At 37.5% G+C, this 20054-nt stretch overlaps 1 protein-coding gene across 1 annotated transcript; it reads right to left on the bottom strand.

Moving 5' to 3' along the window:
* Positions 1 to 18663: 18663 nt before the first annotated feature.
* Positions 18664 to 19251, bottom strand: LOC122003820 (profilin-7). Its single transcript, XM_042558818.1, has 3 exons — positions 19120 to 19251; positions 18901 to 19038; positions 18664 to 18798 (listed from the first exon to the last, which is right to left on the bottom strand). Exons 1-3 carry the CDS (start codon positions 19240 to 19242, stop codon positions 18664 to 18666), a joined length of 396 nt encoding a protein of 131 aa, XP_042414752.1. The 5' UTR covers positions 19243 to 19251.
* Positions 19252 to 20054: the final 803 nt, after the last annotated feature.

Below are 20054 nucleotides of genomic sequence, written 5' to 3' on the forward strand. Positions count from 1 at the left end.
ACTTCCTTCATACATTCTGCATTAAAATAGTTCTTTAGAGATCTCAAATCTCTCATGTCTTGCTTGTCCTTGATATAGTTGTCTAAGGTGCTCAACCATATCATAAGAATCCATGTTCTCTTGTTGCTTCTGAAGCTCAGAGTTCATGGTGGCGAGCATAAGGCATGATACATCTAATGCATCATCTTGATGCCTCTTGTAAGCATCCCTATCAGCTCTAGTGGCAGTAACAGGGGTAGTTCAGGAATAGGCTGCTCTAGGACATACAATTTTTCTTTCCCTCTTGATAACTATTCTCATGTTTCTATACCAGTCTAGGAAATTAGCTTCATTGAGCTTGTCCTTATCAAGGACAAATTGCAGAGATAGTGTCTTCTACGTACTAGACGAAATGGTGATCTACAACAATAAAATGCAGAGAAGTATCTTACTCAGATCATTTAATTAGGCATTTAATTAAATGATTCTCTCACTGAATTTTAAAGCTTGATAGGAGCAAGTCACTACTAGCTCTAACCCCAAAATCAAAGACATTCAAGTGGGACAAGATCCACATTATACCTTATCTTGAGTTAGTTTTGGCTAATCGCCCAAGACTTGTATAAATTAGGTAGGCAACGTGTATCAATTGGACAAGATCCATATTATACCTTATCTTGAGTTAGCTTTGGCTAATCCCCCAAGACTTAGTACAACTTAGGTAGACAACATTTACCAATTACATCCTATATAACTCTTGTATATTTAGGTGAACAAGACTATTTGTTCATTTTCTCATCTTATGAAATCTACATTATAACTCATCTTGAGTTAACTTGACTAATCGCCCAAGACTAGTATAATTTGAATTTCATCATATGGGATATGCCTCTAAGTTCTCAACTTAGTTAAGTCACACCTAAAGTCCAATAGTCGGATATCAAAATTGTTCTGTTGCACTCTACCAAGATAAAATGAGTCACTTTGCTTTGGCAAACCTGACGACAAATGATTGAGGTAGTAGTGAGTACCAAACTTTGGTAGGCATATGAAACAGGACCTAATTACGATATATACACATGCATCACATACATTCATGGTATATCACGCCATACATCAACATATATGTTAATTTAAACATGACATGATTATGGCCCCATCACTACGATCTTCTCAAGCTAATGAGAAGAGCCATAAGTCAACCTAGCTCTAAGCAGCTTCTTCAAGCGCTTCCTTAGTTGTCGTGTGTTGTTGTCCTTCCTTCCTTTTCACCCGTCATCCAATAGACTAACTTCTTTCTAATTTGTACATTACAAAATCTAAAGAAACTCAAGTTACATTCGAGTGTAGTCTAAATTACAACAAGAATAAAAGGATGAAGGCACGACACGCAGGTCGTATTATGAATTACAACATACACACACATCCAATTACATTGGGGTTAAAGGTCATAATCATGCACCATGTCATATAACATTCATAATATTTTATGACATAAAATTTACTATGATTTCAACAATAAATTATGAGCCGCAACGCCACGACGGTCCCGCTACCCACAATACCAACTATGTTTTGTTCTAAACAAAATACCTCTAGCCGAGACCTTGTTGGTCACACACCAACTATGTTACGTTCCCAACAAAACACCCATTTCGGTCAAGGCTTAGGATTTGGCCGAGACACAAAATCTAGTCAAGACTCATAGTCTGGCCGAGATTCATAATCTGGCCGAGAATCATAGTCTGATCGAGACTCATAATTTTGCAAATCACGATAAACCTATCATGCAATTTCTATATCATATATAAAAATCTAACAACTTAGTATGTGCCTTCGCAAGTGGCTCTGATACCACTATAGGGATCTAGCATGCTAAACACGCTTAAGAACAGCATAAAATTAACTAGATCCTCTCCAGAAGATCCATGCGAAGGAGAAAATAATCATATACTAAGTTTTACATGAGAGGTATACCTTTGTTGTGTGCCCTTCGCAATCCCGACAACAACCTTTCTTTTGGATGCAGATCTCAGCGCGATCAAGCACCCGCGCCTCTACGGTATCCACACAAACACATCCTTCATTCGTCACACGAACAAAGCCTTCGGAGAAGAACCATCTTCTTATGCTAGCAAGAAAAATGGTTCGGCTAAACAAGAAGATTCGGCCAAGGAAGGAGGAGGAAGAAGAGGGAAGTCTAAAAGTCACACTTTTCATCTCATATCCCTCTAATGAAAAAATGAATCCAAAAACCTATTTATATTCATCCCATGAATACCAAGAGTTGTTGTCTCTTTGTATTCCTCTTAATGGGTTGGATTTATCATATTGGATTAACCATTAATCCAATAACCCAATAAGTCTAACTCATTAATCCAATGTGTCTAATTCGGATTGGACTCAATCCAATGAGTGGGTTCATTTGAGTCTAACTCAATGAGTAACTCAAAAGGCCTAATCATCTCATGATTGACTCTTAGGGCTAATTACTAACACTAGTGACAGGGGTAACTCGTTAACCAACGTCTAGGGTATTACCCTGAAAGGATAAGCAATTCTCCACATGGAAGTAGATAGTTGTGTTCATACTTGTCATCTTCATCTTTATGAATGTTGAGTATGAGTGTGTTCTTATGATGTATGACCAAGGGGCCTTAGTGATAGGGGTAACCTGTTAATGGACTTCATAGGAATCATTCCTATTTAATGGTAAGAGATGTTGATCTAAATATCATGCCGGCTTGTCCACTGCAGGGAAGAGTCATAAACTTCCTACAAGTGCATATGAATTGAGGATAGGCAATTGGTAAACCATGTTACACTGATAAACATCACAATGAAACCAAACCCCTAGAACATTCCCCAAACCAAGTCTCTCTCTCTCCCTTTCTTATTCTCAATCTCACTTCTCTTACTTAGCATGTAACTTGTTTCTGTCTATTGTTTAGCTAATTCTACGTGAGAGGTCACTAGTGATTATACCAGTCCTTATGGGTTCGATATCTTTTATATTACTGATAATGTAATCATGCACTTGCGAGAACGTACCACTCACCAGGACTTCCATTACCTAGCTTCACTCACCAGGACTTTCACCACCTAGCTTCACTCACTAGGGTCTGGCTTCACTCACTAGGACTTCCACTACTTAGCTTCACTCACTAGGATCCGACTATACTCACTAGGACTTCCACCACTTGGATTCACTCGTCAGGGCCCGACTTCACTCACCAGGACTTCCACTACCTAGCTTCACTCACTAGGATTTGGTTTCACTCATCAGAACTTACCCTTGCCTAACTTCCAGTTAGAACTAGTTACTTAGTAGATTTCTCACCTGTCTATCCTTCGGTTAGGACTTACCCTTATTAGTCATCTCTTCTAAACATCAAGTCCTATTTGGATCAATCCTTGGTCAAACTAACCAGACTTAGGTACATTATCAAACATCAAAACCCTAGAGGTTGATTGCACTAAAAATTGGGATCCTAAATCACAAACATAGAGAGGTGCTGAATCGATTGGTAAATCTATTTAACCCTCTCCAATCAATTGGGTCAATTGATTAGGGAGTTGTTTTTATCATGAGGAGTTTAATATATTAGGTATTCAATTGGGGCACATTCATGAGTGAACAGTGGGTTTTTGAATTGATCGGGTGATCAATTGAAGTTATTTAATAGATTAGGTAATCTATTGTGCGATGCATAAAAGAGTCAATGCGAGGTTTGGACAGCTGGATTTGATTGGATCTGACATGACAATCGATTGGAGGTAATAACAAAAGATTGGGGAGCCCTAATCAACGTAATATAAAGGTTTTCATGAAGATTCAAATCATATCTTCTTCTCCAATCTTCATCACTAGTTCTTGAAGTTTCTTAGAGACAAGTATTGCTGCAGTTTTCGACTATCAAGAGGCAATCCACAACAACAAGAGATCAAGAGCAAAAGTCATTCATTGTTATATTTATTTCTTTGTTCTTGGTGTATTTCTTGTTGTATTTCTCATATTTGCATGTGTATTTACTTGTACTAGGCTTCTTCACCTCCTAGAAGAGATTTCTCATGTTTGAATTTTTTTTTCCCCATGATTTTCTAGCCTCGACGGAATCTCATGAAGCTTAATCAATTTGGTCCACAACTTGAATGCATTCTTGTAATTTTATAATTGACACAAAATTTCATTAGGCAAAACACTAATTAATATACAACACCTTTGTGTTTGCTTCTGAATTTTGATAAGGTTGTTTCAATACAATTCAGTTGTCAAAGTTGTCACTTCCTACAAAACATTCCATTATTTGCCTCCAGGAATTGAAATAGACTTCGTCGTACGGTGGAGATTCGTAGATGCTTCTCCCTTCTTGATAGGATATTGACATTCTTGCAAGAAAAAGATAGAAACCGGATTTTCAAGACTTTCATCTTGGGATTAGCAGTGTGAGATAAAGAATAGAAGAATATTACTTAAGACTTAAAGAAAACACTTTTTTAAAAAAAAAGAAAAAGTTTTTTGAAATTGTTCAAAAAACTATTAAATTACTTCAGAGCTACCAGGCTCTGATACCAATTGAAGGATTGAAAAGAAGTGATGGGGGCATATCGCACGTTAAAACTTTTTCTTCTAAATCGTTAAAACAAAAATACTGCATCAGAAAATAAAAGAACTCATTTTGGTTACTTAGTTCGGAGCCTAGGTTGACTCCTACTCTAAGATTCGTGATCTCTTAATCGCCCTATTGGGCAATGCACTATAATTCTTCTTTCTGAAATCTTTGAAAAGAAACAATGCATACAATATGAAGAATGTAAGATAGACACACACTACAAGAAAAACCCTCATAGACATCGGTGGAACAACAACAGTTTTAAGCAAAAACCGATGTCTTTGAGTATTTTACATCGATTTTTCCAAAAACCGGTGTCTATGAGCGTAGATTTTCGCTCATAGACATCGATTTTTTAGCCGATGTCTATGAGCGCCTTTTTTCGTTAATAGACACCAGTTTTAACAACGGTTTTTAAAATCCGGTGTTAATGAACCAAAATAAAATATTTTAATTTTTCCACTAGCCAAAATTTACAACACTACACAAAGTTCCCTCCAAACCTAAACATATATCGCGCCCCTTCCTCCGGCCATCTCTCTCAGCCTAAACCTAAACCTAAACTTGACCATCTCTCTCAACCTCATCTCCCTCTTCCCCTTCCTAGATCGACGCCCCTTCCTCCGACCATCTCTCTCAGTCTAAACCTAAACCTAAACTTGACCATCTCTCTCAACGTCATCTCCCTCTTCCCCTTCCTTCTCCATCCAACCACACCGCATCTCCTCCAACTCCTCTCTTTGGGTGAGAAGAGGAGACCTTCTTCTCATTCTGTAGCTTTTCCTTCCCCATCTCCCACACATTCCCTTCCCCAATCCACACCCATGCCCTATCCTCTTCCTCGGCGTACCATCCTCAGCGAGGACGGCTCCGATTCGTCGCCACCACCGCGAAGAAGAAGAAGAACCCTTGGCTCGACCCCTTCGACTGCGGAGAGGACCCCGACATCGAGTACAGATCCCTCTTCGCCGACGAAAAGCAGGAGGAGGACCCTCGCCCTCCCGACAACCCCTCCAACCCCTACGGATTCCTCAAGTTTCCCATGGGATTCAACGTCGAGCTCGCCTCGCTCGCCTCCAAGGTCCGCGGCGACGTGCGCCTCTGCTGCTGCATCATCTTCGGCGGAGTCTACGAGAACCCCCTCTTCTTCCCCGTGATCCAGCTCATCAAGGATAGGTACCCCAGCGTGCAGATCGATGTCGTTGCCTTGCCCAGGGGGAAGCAGGTGTACGAGGTGAACAAGAATGTGAGGTGGGTGAATGTGTATGACCCCGACGAAGATTTCCCGGAGTCGGCGGAGTACGTCAACATGATCGGTCTGTTAAAGGTACAAATGAAAGGGGGAAAAACACATGATCCTTGAAATGGAATGACAGCAGAAATCTCACTAGCTTTTTACAAATTTGTTGACAGAATTGATACTATGATTTGATCTTGTCGACCAAGCTTGCTGGACTTGGCCATGCGGCATTCCTGTTCATGGCATCTGCTCGGGACAAAGTAAGCTACGTGTACCCTAATGTCAATGCAGCAGGCGCAAGCATGCTGCTCACAGAGACCTTCACTTCTCCAACCATGAACCTCTCTGAACGTGGATACCACATGTGAGGCAACCACCATTGATGCCTCAATTCTAAACAAACAAACAAACAAATCTTTTGTTGTTGTGGATTGTTCATTTGTGATACTTGTGGTGTTTCAGGTACGATGAAATGGAGGAATGGTTAGGAATGATTGTTCTTTTGTTGTTGCATGTTACATGCTTAGTGATGTATCTTCTGTGTTGTCAAAAGTTTTGTTGTTTGCTAGAGTTTATTCAACTTAGCATCCTTGTTTCTCCATTTCCCTTCTCCCTTATTCTGATCTCTCTAATGCTTCCATTCACATTTCAGCTATTAGGCCGTCCATAGTGGCTCACTGTCAAGTCACGTTCACAGTGCTACGTCGACAAGGTATTGCCTCTCCCCGAGTGTTTGAACTCATTCTTTGTAAACTTTTGACTCAAAGTTGATGCTTATTATAAGTAGATAAGAGAAGAATTGGAGAGCAGATCATGAACTATTAGAACAAGGTGTGCTGTGGAATCAGTTTTTAGTACTGATGCAGGTAAACTATGTCAGAGCAAGATGGTCTGAATTAAACCACTAAACATTGGCATCTTAGCTACATTCTGTATCACATTTAATCCTCCACATCTGCACATTTCTTGCAAAGCTGCAATTGCATTCTCCTTTGCCTTAGGGGTGCCCCTTTTCATTAACCCTACCAGATTTGTGATTGTAGTATCCTCACTTGCAATTGTCTGCGCCAGAATGTGATGCCTCATAAGCAATGTCAGAGCTCCAGCAGCCTCCTCAGCAACAATTTAATCTCTCAAAGCTCCCGCCGGGGCTGAAACTGCTCCCATATTCAACATTTGGGACCAGCTCTCAAGATGGGTCGAAAGATTAAACAAGGCCATCACTGCATCTTTCTTTCCCCTTGGGCTTCCCTGCATCAGCAAATCAGCTAGTGCTGCAATAGCACCATGCTCATCCACAATCATCTTCTTGAATTCATGGACAGCAGAGAGGCTGAACAATGTAGCAGCTGCATTCTCCCTTGCCTCAGTAGTTAACCCATATCTCAGAACATATACTATTAATTCCAAACAACCATTCTCCTCCATAATCTTTCTCTTGTTTTCATCATGAATAGATATGTTCAATATTGCAGTCAGGGCATTCTCTTGAGCAACTGGATTTGTAGACCGGAAAAGTCGGTAGAGAGCTGGGATTGCTCCACCCTCTGCAATGAAAGACCTATTCTCCTTCCCGATTTTTGCCATTAATCGGAGTTCACGGGCTGCGACAGCCTTCACTTCCTGCGAACCAGCTGATAATTGTTCTACTAGCATTAACGCTGTGATTCGGTTAGCTTTGATTGTTGTGATTTGGTTAGCTGCTAACGATGTTTGGAGTCTGAACAAGGCCTCGATGTTTGAAGTCTTGATTGAGTTGCTTCTTTTTTGGAAGACAAATGGTTTATTGACATTCTTCATTGTTTTAGTAGGTCTTGTGGATGCAGGTTGATAGAGTATAAATATGAACTATTGTGACATCTTTGACTTGAGGAATCATATAATAGTTTTTGGTAGGATGTTGTGTGGTATTGTTCTCTGCCACAAGTTATGCGCTAAAAAAGCATGGTTAATTTGTTGTTAACTGTGGATATTGTAGATTTTTGAAGTACATGATGATTTGTTGTTGACTTGCATACAAAAGAAGAGAAGTTTATTTACTATGTGTAGTTCTTGTTTGTGTGAACTCTTAATCATTTTCTATTTATTTCAGGTTCTTCATAACATTACTGTTGCAGAATACTTTCACTGGAATATGCTACATGATTCAATAACTCCTATTTTTCCATTGGACTGTTAATCTCTTTTTGATTTTGTGGATAACTTTGCTGCAAACTATGCTCTGAAGAGAGTTTATTATGTCAACTATGCATTGGGGATATCTGGATGCAGGAAACCTTGCTGGCATCTATTATGAACAAAGTCAACTTGACATGGCAATTCTGCATTACAAGCAAGCTATCAACTGTGATTCTACCTTTATTGAAGCTTACAATAATCTGGTAAGTTGATAATGGTCTAATATGTCAAAATGTGGTATCCTTCTTGATGGTGAGCCAGGTTAGTTAATGATCGACTTTCTTGCACATTAAAAGGGGAATGCTCTCAAAGACACTGGACATGCTCTCAAAGACGCTGGACATTATAGGGTGACTTTTTAATTTGGATATTTTTATTCTCTTAAGTTTTTTTCCCTTGTTGAATAACTTCATTTTAATAATTTTTCCCAAGTCATGCTTTGCTTTACAACCTAACCATCCACAAGCATTGTCAAGCCTTGGCAACATATACATGGATTGGTAAGCTTTAAAAATGTTTGATGACAACTGTGCGGATAATTTATTTTTGTTCCTTAATGAAACTTCTCTTCATGCAGCAACATGATGAGTGTTGCTGCATCATTCTATAAGGCAACTTTAGTAGTTACAACAGGGATATCTGCGCCCTTCAACAACTTGGCTATTATATACAAGCAACAGGTAGAGAACTATATTTGCCTTTTTCATTGCTAGTTTGAGAGTTACTACATATTGCCTCATTTAATGGAAGAAAGTCATATAATTTGTCTATCATCTTCTTTGTTGTCTTTGCCCCTAGTTGGAAATTGATAGTTCTCTTGTATTACACCAGGGAAATTATGCAGAAGCGATAGCCTGTTACAATGAAGTTCTTCGCAGACTGCTGTTGATGTTCTTGTCAATAGAGGGAACACATTTAAGGAGATTAGTAGAGTTACTGAAGTAATTCAGGATTATATACGTGCTGTGAATATCAGACAAACTATGCCAGAAGCCCATGCAAATTTGGCTTCAGCTTACAAAGATAGGTAATTTCTTCTTTGAATTTGTGACGGTGTTGGACTATATCAGTATCTTACATCTATGATTCTTCTTTCTATTTATTTGTGGTTGAGATAATTGATGAACGTTTCTCTTTTTAAGCATTCCAATTACTCATCTTGTTACCTGGTGCTCTTACTGCTTTTTCAACTATGATTTTTTGTCTTGATTTACTAATATATTATTTATGTGTTTTTACAGTTTACAAATCTCAAGTACTCCAGAGTTGAAATTGATGAAGTGCGGTTCGAGTGGGCTGAATGCATGTTAGATTACATTTGAAGTGCGGTTCTACCTTGATGTGTTGTTAAAAGAATGTTCTACCTTGATTCTGATATCTATTAGCTTTTGATGTAAAAAGAATGTTTGTGTATTTTATGGATACTGTTGTAAGAAGATTATTTATGTAATTTATGAATATTTGTGTATTTTATGGATACTGTTGAATGAAGAATATTTGTGTAATTTGTGTATTTTTTTTTTGGTTACTGTCGGTTTCGGAAATCAAATTTGTGCTGTTAAAAAATAATGATATTACATCGATTTTTCACTTCTGCAAAACCGGTGTTATTAACTAATATTACATCGGTCGTATACCGCTGCCAAAATTGGTGTTATTAACATATAATATTACATCGGTTTTACACCGTTGATGAAGTGATACTACACCGGTTAATAACCGATTCGAACACCGATGTCGTTAAGTGATACTACACCGGTTTTAACCCGATGTCTAAAATGACAGACCTTTTACATCGGCTTCATAGACATCGGTCGAAAATGTAATAGACACCGGTGGAAAACCGTTGTCTATGAGGGTTTTTGTTGTAGTGACACTACTATCTTTTGAAAATTAAAACATGCAAGCTTTAACTAAAGTTATACTGACACTAGGTAGAAGATGAAGTTTGGTCAGTACTTCTGGATGGAGCAGCTTGCTTGTGAAGATGAAGCACAAAGTAGCACAACGAATAGGAGCTTTGCACGTAGTTGACTTCAAAATTGATTACTGAGTTGCTCTGGCTCGGATCTCGAGCTCTCCTTTTATAAGCATCGTTCGGTCAACTGATCTATTCGGTCAACCAAACCTTCTATCGGTCGACTGAATACTGTACTTTCCTTTGGTGATGAGATATGATCTTCTTGTAATTAATGCCATTAAGGGGTTGGTCAACTGATCACCTGGTTTGGTTGAACGATCCCTCAAATTACCTTCTTCACTACGATCCGAATCTGTTTCGTCATCAATGCTAATTAATGTTCGATCGACCGATCATTGGGTTCAGTTGACTGATCCCTATGCATTCCAAATGTGTTCTGCTAGATCACTCTGTGTCGTGTTAGCTTGGTTCGATCGACCGATCTATTGGTTCGATCGACCAATCATACTTTGCTTCTAATCGATCTGATCTGTGCCAAGTCAACTTGGTTCAGTCGACTGATCTGCTGGTTCGGTCAACTGATCAGTCAACCTGGTTTAGTTCCTGCAAAACAAAGTTAAGATAAATACTCCTGTAAAACAAAGTTAGCACAATATAATGTATGAGTAGTATTTGATAGTAGAACTGTCTTAATCTCAACTTAGAAACCTTCCCGATTTCTTTAGTTGGATCAGCGACTTAGGATTTATTTCTTTCCGGAACACAACCTCACTGTCACTCTTCTCTAGTTGCTTATATCAACCTACCTGTCAAACATGGTCCTCTAGACCTGTTTGGACTTTCTCTGCTCAGTGTCTGATCCCTGATTCACTAAGGCTTTTTCTGCAATACTATATTAGCCAATAGTAATAATAGTAATACAAAGCACTATGGTTTTACCAAGATCCGTTTGTCTGGTCAACCACACATGGTCAATCGGAATCATTCAATCAACCTTGCTTGGAGTTCACTTCTCCAAAACTTCTCGTTACCTAAGGTTACCTCCCCTTAGGATTTTCTCTATCTGGCTTCACTCACCAAAATCTAGAGTTACCTCCTTCTAGGGTTTCCTCCACCTGGCTTCACTCACCAGTACCTAAGGGTACCTCCCCCTAAGGTTTTCTCTACCTAATTTCACTCGCCAAGACATAACATTAGATCAGTCCACCAGGGATTCAATATCAGGTCCTATCGAATCCTTCTACCTGGCTTCCACGATCTACTGAGATTTTCCTTGCCTAGCCACAACTAGGATTTTCCTTGCCTAACAGTAATTAGAACTAGTCACTCAGTTGACTTTTCACCCTTGCCTAGCCATGACTGGGACTTCCTTTGATCAAACTCCATTAAACACATTTATCGGACATTAAAAACTTAGAGGTCGATTGCACTAACAAATGATGTTTTGCTTTCAATGATGTTGTTTTGTTTTTAAATTTTAAGTATTAAAATATTATTTTTATATATATAATAAATGAGTCTTTTAGTGAATATGTTTGTAACCCTCCTAATGAACATGCTATGAGCTCATAAACCAAATACTGTTAGGCTTAAGCATGATTTAATAATGTTTACAAGTTCTAAATTAGACTCGAGCTTGATTGATTAACTTAATCGAATTAACCTTTTCTTTTGAACCGAGATACGAATAGTTCATGAGCGACTTAGCTTGTTTACCCCCTTAATTGTAGCAGTTATGGTTTGTAATTGCTATAACATGATGTTGACATGTATTGTTCAATATTGATCAATTTTAATCAAAGATGAAATGTCTATATTACAAGAACTATGAACTGTATGTGCTATTATTGCTTCGATAGGGGTGCCCAGTTGGCTAGAGGGTGTTAGATTTGCTATAATGAGGCAAAAATCAATTTTCGATGTGCGTGCTCTTGAGGAAAAAAAACTCCTCCCACCCCTTAAGTTGACTCAGTGATTTATCTCCCTTCATATAACCTAGGAACAGACTGTAAGGAGTGTTTGAGATAAGCGTAATCACCTTTCGCTATAATGTATATAGTATTATTATTGTTTATCAAAGTTGAAATGTTGTTATAACATAATATTACCAGAATTATGCATATTGTAGTAATTATAATTCATGTGTTATAGCTGCTACAACAATATTTAAGAGTTCTATTGTTTATATTATAATAGTTATTGATACGACGAATAAGGTGGGGCCCCCGAAGTTGGGACCGAAGTCAAGAAAGTAAATTGATGTGACAGTCAAAGTAAAAGAGGGGTCAACAATCAAGGATAGCACGGACGCAAAGCTCGACCGAGCACTTTAGCTGATCGGATCTTTTGTTCGAGCGGCTCTTGAGTCCTCCTAGCTTGATTGGAACCCGAGTCCTCTTGGTTCGATCAAATCTAGACATACTACTCAATCGAGCTCTTTGTCCGACCGGATGTCGAGTCCTCAAGGTACCTAACCTTTGGTAGCTGATTCGACCTATTCAAGAGCAATGTCCGATCAAACAGCAAATAGGACTCATCCAACTCACCTTTGAAGTGTTACAATTAATAGCCCCTCAGCCTAATGACCTGATATTCCTTTTTGGCATTTTATATAACCTCTATCAGATAATCAATGGAATATTCCTTGTGTTGTCTATATGTTGGAAGTTTCCACCCTGCAAGCTCAGAGATGGTGTGTTTAATTTAGAAAGACTGCAAAGCATAGGAATGGTTAATTCTATTTTAGTAATGCATTGATATTCATGTAAAGATGAAAAACAACATTATATAAGAGGTCTCCTCCTCAAGGAGCAGGTATGCCATAGTCTTAGAATTCACTGTTCATCATCACTGCCCTGTACTCTTTTCTCCATCTCCTTGTCTAACTTGAGAGTCAAAGTGTCTGCGCCAGGGACCCCTCTTGGCCCGATCACTAGAGCTATTAGATGGGCTAACCCGTGGCGGGGCGAATCGGCCCGTGGCGGGGCAGATCGGCCCGTGGTGGGCCAGTCATTTGGCGGGGCTGGATGGGCCGATTCGTCATCTTGGCAGATTGGGGAATCTCCAACCCAACTCAATCCAAAGCGGGTTAGGGTTAGGCAGGCCAACCCATGGGCCCATCAAAATTTTAAAAAATAAAAATAAAATAAAATAAAAATATTTTCAATGTTTTAATTCAGAAATGTTTTATCAATCAAATATATCCAAAAATAAGTATTTTAAATGTAAATAGACACAAATGATTATTTATATTTGATGAAAAGTACTATTTTTATTTCAAACTTATAACAAAGAAACATAATAAATTGACATAAAATTTAGCTTAAATGTGTTTATCAACCCATGGGTCAATTCAAACTCATCACGGCCTGACTCGTGCGGGTCGCGGGCCTGGACAAGTCAGCCCACGTTGGACTTAGGTTGATAAAATTTCAACCCAACCCACTTAAATTGTTTAGTAGGGTGGGTCAACCCGACGGACTCAATCCAAATTGACGGCTCTACTGATCATTGACGTTCTCTTCCTCCTTTGTTCTTCTTTGACATGCAGGTTCGCTCGTGGCATCATGTTCCTCTTGCTCGGAGTCTTCTCATGGTCAACCTCGAAGCCACCTAATTAGCCCACTATCTTCCAGAATAAGTTATAAACTCATAACTGCTATAATAAAATTTAAGAGTTGAAGGGTTGATATTGTAGTAACTATCAATGCATAGCTACAATAATAATATTAAATAAGACAATTTAAAGGAGGCCAAATTCTTTGGTCCAGAATCTTCTAAACTAAGGGAGGTCCTGTAAATTTATTGGTGGGGTAAACTGGATACCACCTGTTTAATAAGTGAGGTACAATTTACTCCACCAATAAATAAATAATGATCTAAGATGAATCTAGGGATAGGATCCATGCCCAATTTAAATGAGATATCATTTTGATAATAAATAACAAAAAGGAAACTTTACAAAAATTTTAAAATCCTTTGATTGAACTCGTTAAAAGGAATCTCCTTTTTATTAATAAGTAAAATAACACTTTATTTTTTAAAAATCTAAATTATCCTTTTTATTCAATTAGACTCAATGCCAACCTCATATTAGTTTACTATTTAATTAAAATATATAACTGTAATAACTAATTTTAATAAAGTATAAAATAAAATTATGTTAATATTTTTTTAAAATAATTTTAACATAATTTCTCCTGATTATTTTTTATATTAAAAATATGTATTAATATGATTCTTTTAAGTCCACATCTTAGGATTGGCAATGCCACGAATGAAAATTTTTTTATAAATATCTTGTGCTAACGATATTAGAAAGTATACCTTTCTGTATCTTTGGCTGATCAAGTGTATTATTCATTCTTATCAGTTTAATATCTTATATAAAAAATTAAATTATTTTCTATGAGGGAGAGTTCGATCCCGCAAATCCTTTATTATATTTGGTATAACATTTCCTATAATATTGAATTACTTGCCGACTGTATCAAATTTAATAATTATAACTTCTCGGTACCCAATACCCCCATATTTATGAATTTGTCACATGGTCCACCCATAAAATTAGAATCAGGTCATAATTTACTACGATCCCTCTCTAGATTCACATTCCCATCCAGATTATACTTTGGGTCAGGATAGGTCGCCGAAAGTGAGCGGATGGCCAGGCTACCGGTACCGAGAAGTTGCAATTATTAAATTTGATACAACTGGTAAACAATTGTGAATGTTATAGGAAATATTATACCATGATGGCAAAAAGAGACTACTATGCTTGCCCCAACGTCCTTATCAACTTGTCTTAGAGTCAATACGGAGAAGGTAAATCACGGATACTACTAGCCTTTGGAATAATGACTGGTACATAAGAGAGATATTTATCTTGGCTATATCGAGATTCGAATCCCAGACCTTTTGATGACAACATCTTATATGCTAGCCACTAGACCATTACAAAGGTATAAAAAATATTATATCAAATATTATAGAAGATTTGTACGTATTCATGTATTAAATTATATACGTAATGCCGCAATCACTAGTATTAATTACATATTTAATTGGCATTAATTAATATATTAGACCGTCAATAATATATTATAATATAATCAAAATGATTTTTGTTAACTATTAATTGCGCACAAATATAATTAATGTTATTAATCGATGCGCCACCCTAATGATAAATTTAAAGAGTATTTTTACCACATCACTTCCACCATGATAAATCTAAAAATAGATTTATTAGCCTACTACTATTTTAGCCGTTCCAATTTAAAAGATGTATAGATAGAGAGTTAGGCCAGATACTAATGAGGGCCGTTAAAATTTGGTAAAAAGCTGATTCTTGATTTTGAAATGAAATTTTTTATTTAAACAAAAAACTCAAGCCATTCTATTAATGATAATAGGTTTTAAAATGAACATTTATTTTTTAAACCTAACCATTTACTCCCATTAGGATGCCTAAATGGCTAAAATTAATATAATTAATTAAAGTTACAGATATAATAACATTGTAGTAATTTCTAATTTCTATAATATTAAATTATTCATAATATATTAAGTTATTCATAAATATATTAACTTAAAAATATAATATAATATAATATAATATAAATTTAGGATTTAAAATTTTAAATAAATAAACTCGAATAGAGTTAAACTCAGTTCATCTAATCACCTACATATTTTATAATATTGTATCGTAATTTTCAATGGTGCAACGACAACCCATTTAAATTTATCAGTTATTTAAGAATTAATAATGAACTGATGGACGGTCCATTATGGAATTTCGTAGGATTAAAATAATCATTCTCAAAATTAATCAGCATAAATTAAATATATCATACAAACTAAAAAAATATGATATCACCTCGAGTCTTAGTGCAATGCTAAGTAAACGGACGAGTTTGTTAATTAATAATAAGGATTTAATTCTTACATAACACAAATAAATACTTGCAGCATTTGAATTACTCATGGTAATAGACCATCCTTATAGTCCATTTGTGCTTTTTAAATTTATTCAATGGCTGATGGATGGTAAATTTCTATAGGTGAAGTATAGAAATATTGGACATGTAGGCTTTATAATATTATTGCATAATTAATAATATTGTCATCTATTTTTTTTTTAAATAGTTAAAAGTGTCATTACAAATTTTATTGATTCTTAAATAAAAATATAGAGTTACTTTCCTTTTAGCCTACCTTTAAGGTGTGTATCCAAATTCCTAACGTGCTGCTTCCTAAAATAAAATTAATACGGAGAATTTCTTAACTTGTGAATGGAGCTCGCATGCACTAATTGCTTTCCTGTTATTTCAGAATCAATTAAGAAGGGTGAGCTGCTTTTCTTTCAAATGTATTATTTTACATTAATTATTTCCTTAATCGATAAATTCCCTCTCCTTAAATGTTTTTTTATTAAATAAATAAATAAATAAGAAAAAGACCCCTATAAGAAGATAGGATTGAGCAATAACATCTAAGCAAATTCATCGACATGGCATGGAAATTTTCTCATGTTGTGTTAGTGTTGGTGGCATTGTGCCTTGCTCGTAGTGTAGTTTGCATTCGTCCAATAGGCGAAGCTTCATGGGCGTCGTCTAATTATCGTATTCCTGAATGGGTGGGTGCTCGAGAGAATGTCAAAACCGACGAGGCTATTATACCACTTCCTGAAACTCCATGGGTGAGTGCTCAAGAGGAGGTCAGAATTGACGAGGCTATTATACCACTTCCAGAAACTCCATGGGTGAGTGCTCAAGAGGAGGTCAGAACCGACGAGGCTATTATACCACTTCCTGAAACTCCATGGGTGAGTGCTCAAGAGGAGGTTAGAACCGACGAGGCTATTATACCACTTCCTGAAACTCCATGGGTGAGTGCTCAAGACGAGATCAGAACCGACGAGGCCATTATACCACTTCCTGAAACTCCATGGGTGAGTGCTCAAGAGGAGGTCAGAACCGACGAGGCTATTATACCACTTCCTGAAACTCCATGGGTGAGTGCTCAAGAGGAGGTCAGAATTGACGAGGCTATTATACCACTTCCAGAAACTCCATGGGTGAGCGCTCAAGAGGAGGTCAGAACCGACGAGGCTATTATACCACTTCCTGAAACTCCATGGGTAAGTGCTCAAGAGAAGTTTAGAACCAACGATAATATGATTCCACTTCATGAAACTCTTGATTATATGTTTCCTGTTCCTGAAGCTTCATCAATGTCTAATGCTATTCCTGAAACTTCATAGGTGGCGGCTGATGCTCGTATTCCTGAAACTCCATTTTATGGGACGTCTGATGCTCGGATTCCTGAAACTCCATTTTTAGGGACCTCTAATGCTCGTATTCCTGAAACTCCATTTTATAGGGCGTCTGATGCTCGGATTCCTGAAACTCCATTTTTAGGGGCGTCTAATGCTCGTATCCCTGAAACTTCATTTTATAGGACGTCTGATGCTCGTATTCCTGAAACTCCATTTTATGGGGTGTTTGATGCTCGTATTCCTGAAACTCCATTTGCAAGAACGTCTAATGCTCGTATCCCTGAAACTCCATTTTATAAGACGTCTGATGCTCGGATTCCTGAAACTCCATTTTTAGGGACATCTGATGCTCGTATCCCTGAAACTCCATTTTATAGGACCTTTGATGCTCATATTCCTGAAACTCCATTTTATGGGACGTCTGATGCTCGAATTCCTGAAACTCCATTTTTGGGGACGTCTAATGCTCGTATCCCTGAAACTCCATTTTATGGGACGTCTAATGCACGTATTCCTGAAACTCCATTTTATGGGACGTCTGATGCTCGTATTCCTGAAACTCCATTTTATGGGACGTTTGATGCTCATATTCCTGAAACTCCATTTGGGGCAAGTGCTCAAGAGAAGGCTGAAACCAACTATGATGTAATTATTCCTATTCCTGAAACTCCATGGGTGAATTAGTTTCATGGGTGAATTAAAGTGAGTCGATGAGAACTCTAAGACCTTGTGGAGGCTAATAAGCTTTGCTCATGTATTTGTTCGAAATCACTCCAATAAAGATCCATCAATTAGAATGATAAATGCATATCAATCGACTAATAGCACACAGGTGAATGATGAAAGCTTATTAAGTGTCTATGTATTTTTATCTTTCACTCATCCGAATACATCTAAGAAGCGTGGATGGGCTATGAAGGATGGCATAACACCATGAATGGCTACATGACAATCAAAATTTTTCACTAAATTAACACAGATGGAAGATGAAAGTCCATTCGTCCATGTTTGTCTACCCTTCATTTACTTGAAGGTGTTTAATTCAGTCTATGAAAATTTTTTATTAATCACTGGATAAATTTGGAAAGCATATATAAATGGGCTGTAGGGGATCATTTATTTGCAATGCGTGAGAATTAAAGAGAAACTTAGCTTGTCTATTTACCATCGCACCAAGCCCCAGAAGGCTACTAAATAACACACCGGAGGGATAAAGGATAAAAGAGATCAAGAATTCATTTCATTCGTCATTAACGAATTAAAAAAGAAACAATCAAGACAAACCAAAAGAAAAAAAGGAGGACAACTATAGAATAAACTCGACTGGAGCATGAACACAATGCTCTAGTACGCTCGATCAAATTAATTATTACTCTGTAACAATCTCTCTTGCAAACGAATTCAATATCAGGGAAGGAAGTCTCATGATCTCGTTGGGTGGCGCAATGGCCTACAGGCCTTGATCGTTGAGGTAATCACCGAGCCTCTCGACGACCAGGTTGCACTGGCCCGGAGTCATCGGTTCATCGTAGAGGCCGAAAATCAGTGCTTGGTTAGTCTTCTTGATAGTGATTCCTCCCGTTCCCTGTACCAAAGGGCGATCGGTTGTTCTAGAGCTTTAATACAAGAATCAACAAAGATCAAGCTCTCTCTCACACGCACACAGAATGTGTTAAAGGACACTTGCCTTCTTCCCGCGAATGACGGCTCCGGGCTCGCCCTGAATGACCATGTACTTTGCGGTTGCGATGAATAATCCGGTCGGGGCTAAGGTTCCAGGCTCGTCGAAGTCTTTCACTATGTTGGAGATCTCATCTGGCTTTAACTAAATTTTGATAAAATTTTTGTATTAGTTAAAGCTCGATCGAGATAGAAAAAATAAATAAATAAATAAAAATTGTTGAACCTGAGGGAAGGAAGCACTCTGTGCCCAAATGCTACCATCTAGGCCCATGATCGCGGCCGCCGTGAGATGGTGACCCTCGATCTCGCACATCAAGTGCTCATCGACGTAAGTTTGCCACGACATTGTGTCTTCTTCTTCTTCTTTTTCTTTTTCTTTGTCTTCTTCTTGTTCGTCTTCCTTCTTGCTCTCTCGCATCATTTAAACTTGTTTCGAGACGTGAGAAGAGGAGAGACGAGAGATAGGGAGAAGAAGGCGGGACTCGAGACTTAACCGCCATTCAAAAATTCGTCTGGGAGCTTCTCCCCCTCTTGACTTTTTTTTTTGCCTATCACAAATGAATATCTACGTGTCAAATTATAAGAAGAATAATTTAAAAGAAAATCACAAAAAAAAATAAAAAAAAAAAAAAAAAAATTTCTGTTAAATATCAAAAAATTTTGAAAAATATTTTGTTTTAGTTCCCGTCTTACTTGAATATTGAGGTGTTATTATAGCTATTTCTACTTGAGTATATATGTGTGGTTTTTGTTTAAATCGGTATCAATTCTCCTAAAAGAGAGAATTTATACAAGTGAAGACTAGAACAACTTAAAGACTTGAAATAACAATGCTTGGCTTCAAGAGATCAATGAAGCTTCGTGCGAGATATATTGACACTTGAACAACACATTTTGGAACCTTTGAATGAGTTTTTGCGCTCTTAGGGTGTAGCGTAGATGATGAACACATGACGTCTTTAGCGTAATGATCAAGGGTCGATTCTCAATAATTGACGATCTTGTACTTGTATTTAATATAGCATATCTATATTTTTTGAATGAGTTTTTGCTATTTACATGTTGGTTGACAAACAAACATAGTTACATCCATTGAAGCATGAACAACACCATCATCGTCGACACTCCAAACAACAACTCTACAATAATATACATCAG

Source organism: Zingiber officinale, chromosome 7B (assembly GCF_018446385.1).
Source record: "Zingiber officinale cultivar Zhangliang chromosome 7B, Zo_v1.1, whole genome shotgun sequence".
Lineage (NCBI taxonomy): Eukaryota > Viridiplantae > Streptophyta > Magnoliopsida > Zingiberales > Zingiberaceae > Zingiber > Zingiber officinale.